The sequence below is a fragment of the Heterodontus francisci genome, chromosome 33 (genome assembly GCF_036365525.1).
Source record: "Heterodontus francisci isolate sHetFra1 chromosome 33, sHetFra1.hap1, whole genome shotgun sequence".
Classification (NCBI taxonomy): domain Eukaryota; kingdom Metazoa; phylum Chordata; class Chondrichthyes; order Heterodontiformes; family Heterodontidae; genus Heterodontus; species Heterodontus francisci.
This window is the reverse complement of record NC_090403.1, coordinates 8,827,018-8,828,554: the sequence shown is the minus strand read 5'-3', so window position 1 is coordinate 8,828,554 and position 1,537 is coordinate 8,827,018. Positions and strand designations below refer to the sequence as shown.

Here is a 1,537-nt window from a genome sequence, read left to right as displayed (position 1 = left end):
GCGTCTTATTATTCCCCACACACCAAGGCAGGAGGAGGAGTGTTTGATCACGAATTCCATTTGCAGGTTCTGATCGGGAAGGCCAAACGTATCTTGGGAATGGTTGGCTGAAGGATCCGGTCTCTACTCGTTTAAAACTTGAAGGTTCGAGGCGGTTGAGGTACTGGTTGAGATTCTTTAACCGCTGACCCGATTCCAACTGACCCGTTTTTGGTGCAATGATCCCGTCTTTATTGACTAAGCTCTGACACGGAGAATGTTTGATCAGCAATTTCCAGTCTCTTACCCTTTTCTCTCTCAGTTAATTTAGTAGCGATTATGATCCTGTCCCGGGGAAAGTGCGGTCTCTCCAATTGCACCACTCGCTACCTGGTGGCCATGGCAACAGCGGATGTACTACTCATTATCAATGATGTCATACTGAGGCAAATTGGTCATTATTATTTCCCGGGATCCTTCCTGGACATCACCCCAGTCTGCAGTGTTAACTATGTCCTGGTTCGTTCAGCAAGAGACTGTTCTGTCTGGTTCACCATTACTTTCTCCTTTGATCGATTTGTGGCCATTTGTTGCCAAAAGCTGAAAACTAAATATTGCACCGAGAAAACCGCAACTGTGATTTTATCAATGACCTGCATCCTGCTCTGTCTTAAAAATATTCCGTTCTACTTTGTATTTGAACCTGTATTGATAATCTCCAATGTACCGTTGTTCTGCTATCCAAAGTCAATACTTTACACTGAGCCCGGTTGGGTGGGATATCACTGGTTTGATAAGGTTTTAATCCCATTGCTCCCATTCGCATTAATTCTGTTGCTCAACTCCATAACAGTCGGACACATTTTCATGGCCAGTCAAGTCCGTAAAAGACTGAGGGGTCACAACAAGGGAGAGAATCGTAGTGACCCAGAGATGGAGAGCAGAAGGAAGTCCGTGATCTTACTCTTCAGCATATCTGGCAGCTTCATACTTCTCTGGTTGACTTATGTTATCGAATTCTTTAGATATAGAATCGCAGGCAGAAATCCCAATTATCTCAATGATTCTTTGTTGGTATTTCGAAATGTTGGAATTATGCTGCAGAATTTAAATAGCTGCACAAATTCATTTATTTATGTGGTGACTCAGTCCAAGTTCAGACAGCAGTTGCTGGTTGCTGTGAAATATCCGGTTTTATTAATTATTCAATTAGTGAAAAAACAAAAATTCTGAGAGCAGCCCAGAGGTGCGTTCCAGTCTTCCCAGTCCATCAATGTAATGTTTATCCCCAGAATTGCCAAGGGCAACAGGTGACCTATGGAGGATGTAAAGTGTTCAGGAGGAGAGTCACAACTCTGTCCACACAGGAGGAGAAGAAAAAAAACAATCACAGTCCCTGCTGCACCATCATTGGTTCCATTTTCAGCTCCTGACATATGTTTATAATGAAATAAACTTGTGTGTATGAAAACAAAATGCTGCAGATAATGGGAATCTTACTGTGTTAATTGATAATTAGCTTTATGTATGTTTTGAGTCACATTATCGAAACTATCTC

General features: G+C 42.1%; 1 protein-coding gene across 1 annotated transcript; it reads left to right on the top strand.

Annotated features, from left to right (window-relative positions):
• Positions 1-318: 318 nt before the first annotated feature.
• LOC137347880 (probable G-protein coupled receptor 139) lies at positions 319-1,212 on the top strand. Its single transcript, XM_068012917.1, has one exon. It carries the CDS (start codon positions 319-321, stop codon positions 1,210-1,212), a length of 894 nt encoding a protein of 297 aa, XP_067869018.1.
• The last annotated feature ends 325 nt before the right edge of the window (positions 1,213-1,537 follow it).